Source organism: Copadichromis virginalis, linkage group LG22 (genome assembly GCF_057382275.1).
Source record: "Copadichromis virginalis isolate Kocher_CV1m ecotype Utaka linkage group LG22, C_Virginalis_male_GT1.1, whole genome shotgun sequence".
NCBI classification, from domain to species: Eukaryota; Metazoa; Chordata; class Actinopteri; order Cichliformes; family Cichlidae; genus Copadichromis; species Copadichromis virginalis.
Window position 1 is genome coordinate 12,930,770 of NC_140638.1, and position 13,865 is coordinate 12,944,634.

Genomic DNA, 13,865 nt, shown 5'->3' on the forward strand with positions numbered 1-13,865 from the left:
CTCATAAGAGCAGAAATCCTGCTCAGCGCGAACAATTCAGTCATTATTTGTGTTCCTGTGTTGACCTGGTAGAAACGAATAACCACGTGATTAAATTACAATAAAAAGGATTTTAATAAACGTTAGAATTAGTCATTTTCAGAAAATCCAGAGACGCACAGCAATCAAAAAACAGTGAGATTTTTTTTTATTGTCTTCTCAACAGCCAGAACTTCAGTCAAAATAATAATTTCTTCTGTCATTCAGTAATCTGAGACTGTCTGAAAGCATCGTTTCTCCTTAAAAAACAAACAAACAAGAAAATCACACATTACCAGCCAGCATCACTGGGTTTCACTTAAACACAGTACAAATGTGTTTCATAAAGTCTTGGGCCAAAATAACTCATGTATTACAGGCGCTACATGATTCACTATTAATCACTGAAATTCAGCTTTTACACTAACGTGGCTCTTTTAAAATGTCTTATTGTAATATAACGACAATTACAAATAATTCATTACAATTCGAGCAAAACAACTATTTCAACAATGGCTTCTTACAAAGAAAAAAATAAAGATTTAGGTGCCAAAAACGCAGCAGTTAATTGTCGTCCCTATGTTTACATGCCGTCGATAGCAATCAATTCATACACCGTGAACAAACTTCTCGTTGGTTAGTTTAAAATATTTGTCTTTGTGCAGACAAACAAAACAACTTGACGTAAAATTGCCGTTTTTTCCTTTTTTAAATCGGCCTGCTGTGGTTCTGCTCAAAGTTTCACGTAGACTATTGGGAAACTGTAACACTGCATTGTAAAAGAAAGAGTTTCCCTAACCTGGAGAGATATTCACCCTCCTCTTAAAGAAAATGCTTCGGTGGGGAACTGTGGCAGCACATAGTGCTTGTGGTTCAGTTAGCGCCGTTTGGTGGCCCCTCTGGGATGAGTGACATGAAAAAGGTTATGATGAATGACCATGTGGAGGACAAGAAGCCTGTGTGGGGGGCGCTGTTAGGATCTTCCGCTCCTTCCTCTCCGCTTTCCCCATCCTCATCATCAGAACCGTCATCCAACACTCCTTCCTATACGAGGGAAGTCAAATTACAAGAATCAAGTGAGATTATATCTCCCTGACGCTCAGTGCACAAGATTAGGCAAGAATATATGAGTCATATTTGACTGTGAAATGAGATATCCACTAAATTAGCTTCAGGCATAACGCCCCACACTTTATCTACATACTTAAAAAACATTTCTTCATTCCCCTATGAAGTCAAAATGCCATTTTAGTGTTTTTAGCTCATCTTTCCCTTCCACTAGACCGGCAAATTACATTTTTTCTAACCTAATTAGAACAACAACATAAATAACAGACCATCTGAAATCAAGTAAATGTCAAAAAACTGTGATTGACCCCAATTGACCTCATTTTCATGATCTTTGTTGTTTTCTTAAATTGAGCAATCTACAATACAATACCACTGTTATGAGTTATTAAAGAAGAGTGGTGTACTATATCCTTCAGCTATCTGGAAACTGGTACTTCATTTCACAGCTTATACTGCAGATAAAAAATAAATGATACCGATAAGAATCCAATCAGTTCTGAGTAAAGCACCAGTGGATGAGAGAGACAGTTACCATTTCTTGTAAGTCTTGGTTTTGTGGCTCTCCCTCGGCATCATCCTGATTGGCTCCGTCTCCGGGAAGCTGAAGTTCGTTCTCCAGGTTAAACGGAAACCAGCCGGCCTGATGCCTGCAGGCAGAAACAACGAGAAAAGAAATTACAAATGTTTCACAGTGTTGGTCATATCAACTTATTATTCATTATACTCTTGAGTAATCTTTGAGGTACTTATAATGTGGTATGAAAATAACAAATCCCTGTCGTGTCTACAAAATATGTTTTATAAAAATTCTAAGAGCCTTTAATGTTAAGATAAAGGCAAAATATATAAAAGTAATGCATTGTAAAAATCGAAACTTCTGTTGAGTCTTCATAACTTTAAAATTCAGGTACTTCTTTCCAGTTATATTAGGGGAAACACAACAGGGAATCTTCAATGCAGCGCCGCATGAAGACACAGGAAATCGCTCTAATCAGAGAGCATTCAACCATTGTGGCCTTCATAACTTGGTCTTAAACACCAAAAAGACCAAGGAGATCATTGTAGATTTCCGGAAGAGGGGCCATAACAACCATCTGCCTCTCTTCATTGGCAGTGAGGCGGTGGAGAGGGTGAGCAGTTTTAAATTCTTGGGGGTAACTGTGACCGAGGACCTGTCCTGGGGCAACCATATCACCTCAGTTGTACGGAAGGCCCAACAGCGCCTCTACTACCTGAGGAGACTGCGGAGCGCACACATTCCCAGATCTCTGATGTTGAACTTCTACAACTGTGCCATCAGCAGCGTTCTGACGTATGGATTTCTAGTGTGGTTCCCCAGCTGCACCAAGGCCGATCAGCAAGCACTCCAGCGGGTGGTGAAAGAAGCTGGCAGAATTATTGGAACAAGTCTGCCAGAGATCAGTAATATCTTCCCCACTCGCTGTCTGAGGAGGGTGCACAGTATCCTGCGGGACCAACATCACCCTGCGCGCCACCTTTTCCATCTGCTGCCCTCAGGGAGAAGGTACAGGTCTATATAGGCCAGAACATCCAGACTGGCCAACAGCCTGTATCCACAGGCTGTGAGGCTCCTGAACTCTCTGCCCCCCTCTCACGGACAATAACCATATCCAACTTCTTAATAGCAATGAACTGGTCTGCATTGGTGCATCATATCTTTATTCTCTTCCCCCTCCTGCCCCCCCCTCTTTCTTAAATAGATAACTATCATATCTGATATCATATCTCACAGTACAATAATATTGAATGGGTTGCATTGTTGTATTTTGTCATGTTTCTCAGGTCTTTGTCTGAATTTCTACAAACATTATTGCTAAGGATTGTCTTATTGCATTGGAGTCACACTGGGTTAAATATGTACACTTGGGTTTTAAGGGGTATTTATTATTTTCTTCTTTTTTTTGGGTTGTATGGAAGCCCCAAACGCAATTTCATTGTTCTTGACAATGACAATAAATAAATAAATACTAAATACTAAATTGTAAAGGCAACCATTTTTTAAAGATAAATGCTTTCCGGAGAAAAGCATTTATCTATTGTTGTGAATTTCGATGTGAGATGAGACCGAGTATCACCCACAATTACTGCCTTTTGTTAAAGTACAAATCCAAAAAAGCACTAACAAAATCATGAGACCCAACAATGCAGTAACAGAACAAACACTACTGTAAGTACAGACAGGCAAGATTTTCGAGTATTTCTTAGAGTATATAGAAAATAAATTCGATAATTTATGTGACTGTTTCTTAAAATATCCATTTTCTTGTTTTTCCCTACGCCTGGAACGATGTAGCATTCTGGTACCACAAGAAAGTAGCGATAAAAGCACCTTTGAGTCATTTGTCAGCCACTATAATGAGTACAGTGTCACTGTGCTGTCCTGTCTGGCTTTTAAATGTGCTCTATAAATAAAGATTGTTGTTGTTGTTGTTATATTAAACAATACCAGAAACTCTCCCAGTTAAAGCTAGCGTGTCACCGTGCGTGCTGCAAATACACTTTATTTCAGTTTCAGAGTTTGAAGATTGTTTTAGTGTAGTTCGGGTCACTGTATTGTAATGACGGGCATTTAAAACACATGTTTAAAGTAAACTCACAGGTAAAGCACCAGCATGGCCATCATCACCATGACAAAGCGGCTGAAGGACGAGTAGAAGTAGACTATACTGAGTAAGATGGCAGCACGTGAAAATGTGTACACCCAATCCAGCCAGTCCCGATTGAGCTCTTCCTCGTTCAGGATCTCCCCTCCTTGGGCATTCATCTGGACTTCTGGGTTGCCGTGGCGACCCACTTGGGGTCGTTGACTCTGGGGATGGGACTGGTTAGACTGGGTCGAGGTCTGGTCGGGCCTGAGGTGCTGAGAGGAGGCGGCAAGTAACTGACTAGAGGACGAGAGACAGATGGTGGTAACACTGTTTGAACACAGCCCTAAAAACCTTTGTGTTTTTAAATGGAGAGACTAAAACACAAATGGACTTACTAATGCATGTAGTACTGCCTGGCATACAGCTGCTGCCACCACATGAGTGTCATGGGGTTGTAATAAGCGGGCATATTTGCGGGAGGCATCGACTGAGCAGAGTGTTGGTTCCAGCTGGAAAAAGAGGGTGCAATATGAAAACGGTGACATTCTCCATTTTTGGAGAAGAGGTTTTAGTCAGAGCCAAAGGAAAAACATCAGCACTGTAATCAAATTATTACCGTTAATACTGTTTATTCAGTCAAATATAACCAATGCTTTTGTTTATCACATGGCCAGACATAGCAGGAAAACACACCCTCACTAAACCAGAACAACTCATCCATGTGTAAACAACCTCACTAGGATTGTTGGGAGAAGTTTTTATACACTCAACATGACAACATTATATATCAGTAAATTTGGGTTTTTACTGATTTCTGCATAAGTTTTAATTTATTTGGGATTTTTTCCAATCTATACAGGCTCAAATATACACACACACACTCAAAAAGCATTTTTATAAGTGGTGCTGAAGGTTCTACAGTGTCTTTTACTTTGGCGGGGTCTGATTAATCGTCATAAATGAGTACAGCTGGTAGTTTCTCTTTGCCAGCATAAAAAGGATTAGGATGCAAGCACTAATTTGATTGACAAAATTTAAGACGCAATGTGCATAAAGTTGCCAAGTCCAAATCATTAAGATTGTTATGTAAAGTGTCTTGAGTAACATGTTAAAACTACTTAATAATGAAGTTTATAAGCAGGTGTATTTGCATTGTTTTTCTATTTTCATCATTAGTTGGTCTAGGGAAACAGTTTCCTGAACTACCCTTCACACCTGCACTGCAGTTCAGTAGCTTACCTGTACATAAATTGTGGATACATCTGGTGGTAAGGGAAGGATCCAGCTCGGTGTCTGAGTCCATCACTGCTCCCTCCCGTAGAGGAGTGGCTATCCTGACCAACTCCATTGGAGTTCTGAGGGGCCTGTAACCAGAGAGGGGGAAAAAAAAGTTCTATTTTCTTGCTCGTCCAAACACAAAGGCAAGTGACGTTTTTAAATCTCCAGAGATTTGCAAATTACAGCAGTTAGGGAGCTGATGAAAGAAAATATGGCGATGATGAAATGAAATGCAAGGTCTAAGAAGCACACGGCTGACCCACCGTGGGACGGGCTGTGCTCTCCTGGGGCTTGTTACTGCAGCTGCGGGTGGGCTTTGGGGAGCTGGGAGGGGTTCGTGAGGCGCACACCAGATGGAGCATATGGTACTCGTCCTGCTGTAGAAGCCAATAAGAGCTCATTATTAAACACAGCTTAAGTGCAGCATGTTCTTTGGACTTGTTATTTTTAAACCTCAAGAACACTTCAAAGCGCTTCTAAATCTATTTTGTGGACATTTGCTTTATTAGATTAATGCAAAGACAAGAATACTATACATTAAGCTTTTCTACAAGGCTACAGATCTAAATCCTTCAAAAGAGTTTTCCAAGTTACTATCTTTGTTAATTACTTATCTAGATATACCTTAATCAGGTGCTGGAAAACTTTAAAAATGTTGCTTTCAGGTTTAAACAAGACAAAATTAACACGAGGGAAGCGACTGTTTCTAAACAAATCAGCAGTAACTCAGCATCCCAGCTTAACCTGTGATAACTGAAACAAATACACGATTGGTTTTTTTTGTATGCCATTCCCCATTTATGTACACATTATATGTATGCATGTTTTGTATGCTGTTTATTTACTGCTGCATAACTATTGCCAACTGAGCTGCTGCCTATTTTGGCTAAGGACAACTTCACAAAAGAGACAGGACATTTAAGATTTGCAATGTTCCTGCTCAAACACAAACATATTAATAATACCTACATAATATTTGAACATATTGAGTTTCTTTACAAAACAGCATGCAATTATAGGAAAGCCCATTATAAAATGCATTACTTTAATAGTGGCCTAGAGATGAAGAAGAGAAAAAAAAGTGGAACACTAGGTAATAAAACATATTAAAAAATCAATTAAAAGAGAACAACATAAAAAGAAGGAACACAAACTCTCATTAGAGCTGCAATATACCTGTACACACTGTCTTGCTTTGCCCCCTCCTCCATTCTACTCTCTTTTTAGTGATGATATGTCGGCCAGTTTTTCGTTTTCAAAAATCAATTCACTAGACTTGAATTTACCTAAAAAAGATCAACATGAACATTAAAACTTTTTTCCCCTCAAGACTTTGTCATTGCTGTGCCACCTATGGTTACATAATCATTGTTGCAGGTTACACAAAGAAAACCAGGAGGAAAAGTCCTTCACAGCAACAAATACAAAAGTGAAGTCACTTCGTGCCGATAGCAGAAAAATGGGTCAACCTAAGAGTTGCCTAATTTTGCAGGAATCAACATGAAGACTCATTGACATCCAGTAATTGTGTATAAGGTGGCTTTGTTTGCACAAGCACCGAATGTTCCAGTGAAATAAATAAAGATTACATAAGCACGACAAACTACATTCACTGGACACTTTATTAGGTACAGATCTTTGTTAATGCAAATATCTGACCAACCAATCACACGGCAGCAAATCTGTGTATTTAGGCATGCAATCAGGCTTTAGTTCAAACTGAGCATCAGAATGGGAAAGAAAGGTTTTTCCCCCGCTTTTTAATCAGCAGTTCCGGCTAATGCTGGTGGTAGCGTAGTGGTGTGGGTGACACTTTGGGAACCTTAGTACCAACTGAGCGTCATTTAAACACCACAGCCAACCTGAGTATTAGTACTGATCATATCCATCCAATCACAGTGTACCCATACTCTAATGGCTTTTTCCACCAAGATTAATGTGCCATGTCACAAAGCCCAAATCATCTTAAATTGGTTTCTTAGACAGGACAGCACAGTGACACTGTACTCAAATGGCCTCCACAGTCATTGGATCTCAGTCCAGTAGAGGGTGGTAGTGGTAGAATGGGAGGTTCACATCATGGATGTAAAGCCGACAATTCTGCAGCACCCGTTTGATGCCATCATGTCAACATGGACAAAAAAAATCTCTGAGGAATGTTTCCAGTACCTTGTTGAATCTATGCTGCAAAGAGTTATGCAAGTTCTGAATGCCAAAGCATGTCCAACCCAGTACTAGCAAGGTGTACCTAATAAAGTGTCCTTTGAGTGCAATTCCAGTTTATCTCAGATGTGTGGGAAGGTGTTTCTGAGTAGGCTACATAAGTTCTTCCACACCATACTCCATTCTACTTTGAGTGCAGAGAGACTCTTTTGTTGAAATTTTAAACACAGTAAGTAACAATTGCCTGATACATTTTTGTAAATCAGGCAGTTTAAATCTTGTGAGCTGTAGACTTACTAAACTACATGGACTTTAATAAATCCTATGCCTATAACTACACAAACTTACCTTTCTGAGCACATCTTTTAAGGTAAAATGATCCAGCAGGAGCTTTCCAGAATACACCAGCCTCTGGTCTTTGGAGCTCTAAAAATAAAAAAAAAAGGATAACGATAACTGGGTCAAAGAAGGAAGCCTATGTATAATGAACAACACCAAGAATCTAGGTTGCTCAGTTTTGTTTTACATTTTTAAAAGGGTAAAGATGCCAGAAATACAATCATACACTGAAAGAAAACAGAGTTAACGGTTAAATGTACATGATCACAGCATTAAAGGGCAGAAACTTTCTGTGAATGAGTGATAAGGATTGGTTTGTAGTAACCTCAATTGGGATAAGTGGGTCTTAAGAGTGGATTTAGCTCTCCTGACTACAACAAGGTCAGAGTGTGATCCTCTTACAGCTTGCATTCACTCTACAGTTGTTAAAAAACACATTTTCTCTTTTAGATCCTGGCCATCTTACAACTGGAAGTGGAAGTATTTTCTTGTTTTTTGAGATTTCCAGAAATAACTTCCCCCGAGGTACACAAAAATGTAAAGGCATTTTGATGAACACTCTACAGCTTTATCAGAATGCAGTTTGCTCCCATGTATTTAATTTGATTGCATCAAAACAAGCCAAGAGCACAGAGGAAGCAGAGCAAAGTCAGATTAGCAGCACAATAAAGCCGGAATATAAACGCCTTCCCTTCATTGTGACGTCAAATCTACAGCCTCCAAGGCTCATTCAGCTACAAAGACTCTAGGAACCTCATTTCTTTCCCTTCAGAAAAAACATCAAGGTTAATGATCTATGTCACTCAGTGATTATTCAACTGAGTGACATAATATGACTCATGAGGGAACTCAGCAGAACTCACAAAGCAAAAGTAAGCAAAGCAAAATGAAGGTTGAGACTGTGTGAGAGCTAAAAATCAAAACACAGTTAAAAGGCAACAGAAACAACAAAAAATGCAATTCATTCTCAAAACTGTGTAACTGTGAAGCTCATATGTAACACACGGGGGTATGCAGGCCATTTCCTGCCTGATATGTGTAGCATAATGCAGAAAAAAATCTGGTAATGATATCAATACACAGTTTGTCCAGCAGAGCGGCTTTCACTGCAGTGTTTGCAATACTGTCACTGTCTGCAGCATATGGAGCAGAATACATGTCACAGCACCATTATGTACCATTATGTTCGTTGATTTTGTAACTCCAACATATTGCATGTGTCATTCATATTACTATTAACTGAAAAAGGCAAGAAAACACTTGTTACACTTGTTCCATGTTATGAGTATCTTTCTAACCACATAACTATCTCCCAACACTGCAGTGTTTCTCAAACTGTGGGGCATGAACGACCAGAAGAAAAATGTGAAGTTGAATGAATGTAATAATTTTTTTAATCATTATAAGGGAATAACAAAAACAAGAGTTTGCTGATGCAATAGTTTCCATTTAATTAAAATTCAATTTTAATCGTTCTTTTTAAATTGTAAATTTTTGATTAAAATAGCCAGAAATAAAATTCTGCTAACCTCTGAAGTGAAGCATACCAAAACGTTTGAGAACTACTGCATTACTGTATGCCATCAAAACAAATACAGTAGTAGTATTACAACAGCAGCTGCTGCTCCTACTTCAATAACAGTGATCAGCTGGTTTGGATAACAAAAGCAAAGTAGGAAAGTGTTACCATGATCAGAGGGAATTAACACGCAAGTCAACCTCTTACATCAACAGCTTTGATTAAATAAGGGTGAGATACTCACAGGTTTACTCGGGTACACATCAGACAGGTGAGCTTTGAGTTTCTCCACAGTCCAGTTCTGGTAGCAGTTGATTGTCTGGTCATCATATTTCTGATTGGGAGCCCTGATCACAAGGGTAACAGGATTGTCCACAACAGCTTGATCCATGACTCATTTGTCTTCAGTGGAAAACAAGAGAGAAAGGAGATCTGGACTACGAAGTGTGTGTCCTTGTTCCAGCTCTGTTAGTTTTCAAATAGGTTCCTGGCACCATCGAGGGGAAAAAATCTCACAGCTGGAAGAAACAGAAATGACAACATGAGTTTAGGGTTGCCCAGGTGGCATAGTGACATATTACGTAGTAAAATGAAGCAAATAATAACAGCACGGGAAAAAACGGTTCAATATTTTCCGACAGAGAAAGAAGAGTTATTCGTTTTTATCCTGTATTCGCCCTGACACACATTGAACCACACATATATTTCATTACAGCTACAACACTCGCGACAACATTGTAACAAGCTCCCGAACTAAACAATAGCGCTAAGGACAAAGTGATATGCTCTAACAGAAAACTAACGCTACATTTTGTCAGGGGTAATTAATGGATGGCTAAGCTAACGTTAGCTTTAGTAGGTTCTCTGCTACTAACAGCAGTCAAGTCAAGCTAAAAAAGTTATCGCCTTGGATAACTACCCGCCCAAATTACAATGATCTAGTTGTAGAACGGTGTTCTTGTAAAACTAAGCTATGATGTACCTGGTTAACGTACCTGGTTTACCTCCGGACAGCAAAATGTTGTCTAGTTGGCTGAACGGACTGAACCTGGTTGTCATACTTCTTTGATGGATTTCGGAAGGTTGTCAACATTCGACGTTATACTTATTACTGCCACCTGCTGGACTTTAGTGTGCATTACAACAAAGACACGCTAAAAAAGACTGTGGAGATGTACGTTTAATATACATTTCAAAGGAGTCTCTGCAGTCCTTTGAAACAGCTTGTAGAACCTCTTGAGCAGCAATTCTTCAAGTAGTATTTTCTGTATGGCCCTATCAGTCTCTGATATTGCTGAAGAGGAATTTTGGCCCTCTCTTCTTTACAAATCTTCTTAAGGTCACTGAAGTTTGCAAGCCTTTGTTGATATACTAATGTCTTAAGATCCTGCGACATGGCCTCACGTTTGACTCTAAATACTTTGGTATACAGAGGAGTTCATGGTTAACCCAATGACTGCAAGTTGCCCAGGTCTTGTGGCTGCAAAACAACCCCAAATCATCAATCCTCCTCCACCGTGTTGTTGATATGAGGTATTTGTGGTGATATGCTGTGTTTGGTTTCTGGCATATGTGGTGCTGTACTATAAGCCCAGATGCCTCTTTGGTGTCATCTGTTCAAAGGACATTGTTCCAGAAATCTTGTGATTTGTTAAGGAACTGTTAATGAAATTTGCGACAATAAGCCATGCTACAATGTTCATTTTAAAGTTTATATTCTTTTCTGGCAACCTTTCCAAACCAGCCATACTTGTTCAGTCTTTTTTAACTGCACTGTCATGAACTGTCGCCTTTAGCTTGCAAACTTAAGCCTGTAGATTCAGACATGAAACTCTTGGATTTTTTTGTCAGTTTGTCCTTTGCAGGGATGTCCAATCAAATGCAAATTAACTCATTTAATTAGCAGCACACAGCTGCTAATTCCCTCTTAATACCCATGGAGGCAGTAAGGGTGTACTTTTCTACTGCAGTTAATTAAAATTTCTAATAGATGTGGACTTCATAATAAAATACTATAGAAAACTACATTGTTGTGCAAGAAAGAAATGATAAAGAAAATGGAAAATTATTTGCCTACAAAAAATAGATCATTTGATAAGCACAACCATTTATTGCACAGCATGTTACCTGCATTAAATCTATTAAGTCAGGACAATTTGCATATTAATGATGAAGGAACTGAGCTCACAGCCCATTATTTATTCAGTGGGCTAGTTTCAGTCATTGTGATCAAAGGTACTGTTTATAAGGTTGGGGGAACTTGCTGAAGGCTGAGCCTGAAGAAGTCACTTAGATGTGTGACGAAATGTTTGGCTGAAAACGCTCTGACCAGACGAACAGAATCAAGTTTTTGGGGGTAAATCCACTACACTTACCAAAAAAGCTTACATTCAATGCAGTATATAGATATTTACAATTATCCTATTTTGATGAATATGCTGCTGATGATTTACCTGTTTTATGCCTTCCTCCAACATGACAACAAACAGTCAGAAATAACCGACTGTTTTTTCACTATCAGTAATTAAAACAATCGACTGATTGATAACTAACAGAAAAAGAGAAAAAGAAACGGAAGCCCAAACATTATTACATTTATCAGAGTTGAGTCTAAAACAGTTGAAAGCCTTCTCACTGCCATCTACTGGTAGCATGATGAAACAGCCCGGTCTCTTTCTCATTACATCAACGGTCATTGTGTTTGGTGTCCTTGGACAGCTTTTATCTAAATTATATTCAGCACAGTTGTGGAATCAAGGCTGGGACTATGCAACAGTGAGATTAGTCTGAAGAAAAATGATGGACGTGTAGGAACTGAATTCATAGTGGTCTGTTAAGTCGGGTGCTGCCGTGACAGGAGAGCTTAAGATAGCCAAGACAGCATTTATGCATATTCAAACACAGCAATAAATAAACACTTGAATGGAAATTAAATATGTAAAATAAATCAAAACTTACCGAAGCTTAGTGAGTTACTGTTGTGCAAAGAGGTTATAGTTGACTGACCAGGTAATGTAAAGATGAATATTTTACTTAATGTTGCAGATTATTGTTTAAATCCTCAGTTCTCTGGGAGGTGCACTCAGAGGCAGGGACTGGAAAAATACAGCACATTTTCCTCATAGTTACTACATGCAGCCTAAAGTCACCTAAGGTAAATAATCACCTTAATACCTTTGATACATAAACAAACTAAATGATCAGATCTCTATTATAGCATGCAGTTCTGCATATAATAACAAAAACTACGTTGGGTTACTTCGACCTTCACTGAAAACCTGAAAATAAACGTGCTCTGGAAATGGGTCAGCTTCCGATTGACTCAGCCAACTCAAGAGACCCTTCCAGTCCCCTGACAAGAACAAGTCTCATGCTATTACTTTTATGAGTAGCAGAGAACATCACATTATTCATCCTGTGCTAATGTCCCAGCTTATTGGTTTCTTTTGTATGGGATAAAAATACATTGTTGTCTTTGTATCAGTTGCCGTCACATAAAAGCACAGCAAGCTGCAATGCACTTTTTAAGTCTTTGAGTAGTAAACCCCTGCATGGTCAATATTGCCTCAAGTTTCTCCATTTTATTTGCATGAGTAAAAATTAGCATACTGAACTAGAAAGTAGTTACAGTATAAATGTGAATTTTGATCATCTGTCAGCCCTGTGACAGACTGACATTCTCAGCGTATACATGACCTCACACAGCTTCACAGAACCACATGATGGATGAGAGGTCTGTCGGCTCCACCTGTAAATGACCTGAAAGCAGGTTGGATGGATAAATGAATTTCTCTTTTGTTGTTATTTTGCAAAATGTGTTATTTTCTTTAGAATAAATGAAGATTTTCTTAAGGAAAAATAATAATTTGCAAAACAATAATTTAATGAATGATTATTTCAGCAACTGTTCATTTACTTACTCCGAGTTACGCAACCAGACACTTCTGACAATTAACACATACCTCATCGGGGCAGGTGATGCACTTTTTTGTGACGTCCATCATGTTTGTCTTCACGTTTTAATTCACTCTCAGTGGATGCAGCATGTTGACAAGGTGGTGTTCAGTATAGCAGCAGTCAGCGGGGTCTCCTTTTTTAAGGGCACTACATTAGAGATATCCAATTTCTTTCATTTCCCCTCTTCCTGTGTGTGTTTCCATCTATTAGCGCTGTCACAAAGGACTGTTTTTCACACCATGCCTCAATTTAGCAGTGGGTGATAATATGGGACACCAACCTGTTCCCACTGTTTGTGTGATTTCAAAAGTGGAAGGGATTGAAATTACGTCTGCTTTAACCTAAATTCGGATTTTCCATCCCATTAGAAAAGAATATTTTACATTTTCTAATTAGGTGACATGCGTCATTTGATACGCTAGTGCGCATCAACAGCTTTGAAGATATTTCCCTCGTTCTTTATTGATTTTGTACCTGCACTGCTGTTGCCATTGTGTTTACACTCTGTCTGTTCAGTGGGTGTTTTTGCTGCAGAAACAAAATCCTCATTGGAATAAATTTAGCCAAGCTGAATTTTATGCTCGAGTAACAATTTGATTGGGTGTTTGCATAAGAAAGGGAGTTGATGGAACATTACTGATCCCTCATTACAGTGATTTCTTCCATTTAGAAACTAAAGGTTACACCTTTAGAAACAAAGCTTATTTAATCATTTCATTTTGCAAATGACAAAGTATTGAGAACGCTATTTAAGATTCATTCATTCAGTTAAATATCACATATAAATGAATATCAAATATTTGTTTCTCTCTCTCTAAACTCTATTTCTACACCTCATTTTATGTGATTGCATTGTTGTCTGTTGTATGTATGCTGCTATGAAAGTTTTGTAGTAGTGAGTCAGCAGACAG

The 13,865-nt window shown here is 38.7% G+C and overlaps 1 protein-coding gene across 2 annotated transcripts; it reads right to left on the reverse strand.

The window, feature by feature from the left end:
* Positions 1 to 95: 95 nt before the first annotated feature.
* Positions 96 to 10,078, reverse strand: LOC146682914 (homocysteine-responsive endoplasmic reticulum-resident ubiquitin-like domain member 2 protein). 2 transcript variants are annotated; one of them, XM_085446256.1, is made up of 9 exons: positions 9,993 to 10,078; positions 9,242 to 9,515; positions 7,488 to 7,565; positions 5,240 to 5,353; positions 4,938 to 5,062; positions 4,094 to 4,207; positions 3,708 to 3,995; positions 1,622 to 1,736; positions 96 to 1,062 (listed from the first exon to the last, which is right to left on the reverse strand). In XM_085446256.1, exons 2-9 carry the CDS (start codon positions 9,386 to 9,388, stop codon positions 892 to 894), a joined length of 1,152 nt encoding a protein of 383 aa, XP_085302382.1. In that variant the 5' UTR covers positions 9,389 to 9,515; positions 9,993 to 10,078; the 3' UTR covers positions 96 to 891. The 2 variants fall into 2 exon arrangements, with proteins under 2 accessions (XP_085302382.1, XP_085302383.1); XM_085446257.1 differs by having other exon boundaries at positions 9,980 to 10,078.
* Positions 10,079 to 13,865: the final 3,787 nt, after the last annotated feature.

Bases quoted from the DNA above. Each gene is read 5' to 3' on its own strand.
- LOC146682914 (XM_085446256.1), bottom strand. From the start codon at position 9,388: ATGGATCAAGCTGTTGTGGACAATCCTGTTACCCTTGTGATCAGGGCT. The intron at 5,063-5,239 runs GTGGGTCAGCCG...CTCTGGTTACAG, and splicing joins AGAGCACAGCCCGTCCCACG to GCCCCTCAGAACTCCAATGG. The intron at 3,996-4,093 runs GTAAGTCCATTT...CTCGTCCTCTAG, and splicing joins AGGCAGTACTACATGCATTA to TCAGTTACTTGCCGCCTCCT.